This window comes from Macrobrachium rosenbergii, chromosome 14 (genome assembly GCF_040412425.1).
Source record: "Macrobrachium rosenbergii isolate ZJJX-2024 chromosome 14, ASM4041242v1, whole genome shotgun sequence".
Lineage (NCBI taxonomy): Eukaryota > Metazoa > Arthropoda > Malacostraca > Decapoda > Palaemonidae > Macrobrachium > Macrobrachium rosenbergii.
The window spans coordinates 3,256,566-3,258,865 of record NC_089754.1 but is presented as its reverse complement, the minus strand read 5'-3'; the positions used below and the strand labels follow the sequence as shown (position 1 = coordinate 3,258,865).

General features: G+C 43.9%; 1 protein-coding gene across 1 annotated transcript; it reads right to left on the bottom strand.

Moving 5' to 3' along the window:
• Positions 1-434: 434 nt before the first annotated feature.
• On the bottom strand, positions 435-1,211 carry LOC136845669 (putative per-hexamer repeat protein 5). The gene has a single exon (XM_067115818.1). The coding sequence runs from the start codon at positions 1,209-1,211 to the stop codon at positions 435-437; it is 777 nt and encodes a 258-aa protein (XP_066971919.1).
• Positions 1,212-2,300: the final 1,089 nt, after the last annotated feature.

Genomic DNA, 2,300 nt, shown 5'->3' with positions numbered 1-2,300 from the left:
ATTAAAACAAAATTATAACAAATAAAAAATGTGCCGTAGTTTCTTCGGCGCAATCGAGGTTTCTGTACAGCCGTATAATCAAAGCCACCTAAAATAGATCTATCTTTTGGCGGTCTCGGTATAATGCTCTATGAGCCGCGGCCCATGAAACTTTAACCAAGGCCCGGTGGTGGCCTGGGTCTATATCGTTGCCAGATGCATGATTATGGCTAACTTTAATCTTAAATCAAATAAAAACTACTGAGGTTAGAGGGCTGCAATTTGGTATGTATGATGACTGGAGGGTGGATGATCAACATGCCAATTTACAGGCCTCTAGCCTCAGTAGTTTTAAAGATCTGAGGGCGGACAGACAAAGCCGGGACAATAGTTTTCTTTTACAGAAAACTAAAAACCAACCAGAGAAATTAAACCCCATATATAACCCCCCTATTTTATCCAGTCCGGAGACCACGACGCCCCACTGAGGCAGTCCCAAGGCCACGACGTCCCACTGAGACAGTCCCAAGACCACAACATCCTACTGAGACAGTCCCAAGGCCACGACGTCCCACTGAGACAGTCCCAAGGCCACAGACAGTCCCACTGAGACAGTCCCCCAAGGCCACGACGTCCCACTGAGAGTCCCAAGGCCACGACCCACTGTCCCCACGACGCCCCACTGAGGCAGTCCCAAGGCCACGACGTCCCACTGAGACAGTCCCAAGACCACAACATCCTACTGAGACAGTCCCAAGGCCACGACGTCCCACTGAGACAGTCCCAAGGCCACGACGTCCCACTGAGGCAGTCCCAAGGCCACGACGTCCCACTGAGGCAGTCCCAAGGCCACGTCCCACTGAGGCCCAAGGCCACGACGTCCCACTGAGACAGTCCCCACGAGGCCCCACGACAGTCCCACTGACGACAGTCCCAAGGCCACGGCCACGACGTCCCACTGAGACAGTCCCAAGGCCACGAGTCCCAAGGCCACACTGAGGCAGTCCCAAGGCCACGACGCCCCACTGAGACAGTCCCAAGGCCACGACGTCCCACTGAGACAGTCCCAAGGCCACGACGTCCCACTGAGACAGTCCCAAGGCCACGACGTCCCACTGAGACAGTCCCAAGGCCACGACGTCCCACTGAGACAGTCCCAAGGCCACGACGTCCCACTGAGGCAGTCCCAAGGCCACGACGCCCCACTGTCCAAGGCCACGACGCCCCACCATCCAAGGCCATGACGTCCCACTGAGACAGTCCCAAGGCCACGACGTCCCACTGAGACAGTCCCAAGGCCACGACGTCCCACTGAGACAGACTCGAGACGAGATCGCTGCCAAAATCACAATCATCATTCGCTCCCTCCATCTATTCCCCTCTTTCTCATTACTGAGCTAATTTGCCAAGAAGCCCTCGAATGACAGAGAAGGATTGAGTTGAAGGATTACTTCTAAGTAAGTCGCAGGATATTTATCCTGAGATGCAAGGGTGATGACAGGATTGTCTGAAGGATGTTGAAGATGTGGGAGGGTATTCTACTGTGTGGTGTTAGGATGATTTTATTACTATTATTATTATTATTATTATTATTATTATTATTTCCGAAGATGTCGATTTATATGTAGATTTTTAGTTCTTTATTATTATTATTATTATTATTTCCGAAGGTGTCGATTTATATGTAGATTTTTAGTTCTTTATTATTATTATTATTATTATTATTATTATTATTATTATTATTATTATTATTTATTTCTAATTATTTCTGAAGTAGTTGAGTGCATGGTGATAATTGGTGCTAATTATTATTATTATTATTTCTGAAGCTGTTGATTGTATGATGATACCTGCTACTCATTATTATTATTATTATTATTATTACTATTATTATTGTTATTATTATTATTATTATTTCTCAAGTTATTAATTATATGGCGATAATTGGTGCTTATTATTATTATTATTATTATTATTATTATTATTATTAAACTCAATCAATCAGTGGTCTCCCATATTCCAATTTTGGTCAAGAGGAAATTAAAGGAAGAAGGGACATTATCCACTTGCTAATTACTCCAGATAATGGTTCTTGGACTGCAATTAAGTGAGTGCTGATATTGATGATTCCCTGGAGTTAATTGGTAGTGTCTTGATAAATATACTTTAGTCAGTTAATAAAGAAATAATAAATAAATATATATTAGCATAAAAAATGTATATTACAGGTTAATCAGTCTCTTATCTTCCATTCTCTTTACATGTCCAAATCATCTGACAACATTCCGGTTCTTCTGATTATTGAAGCTAAGGTTTTTACA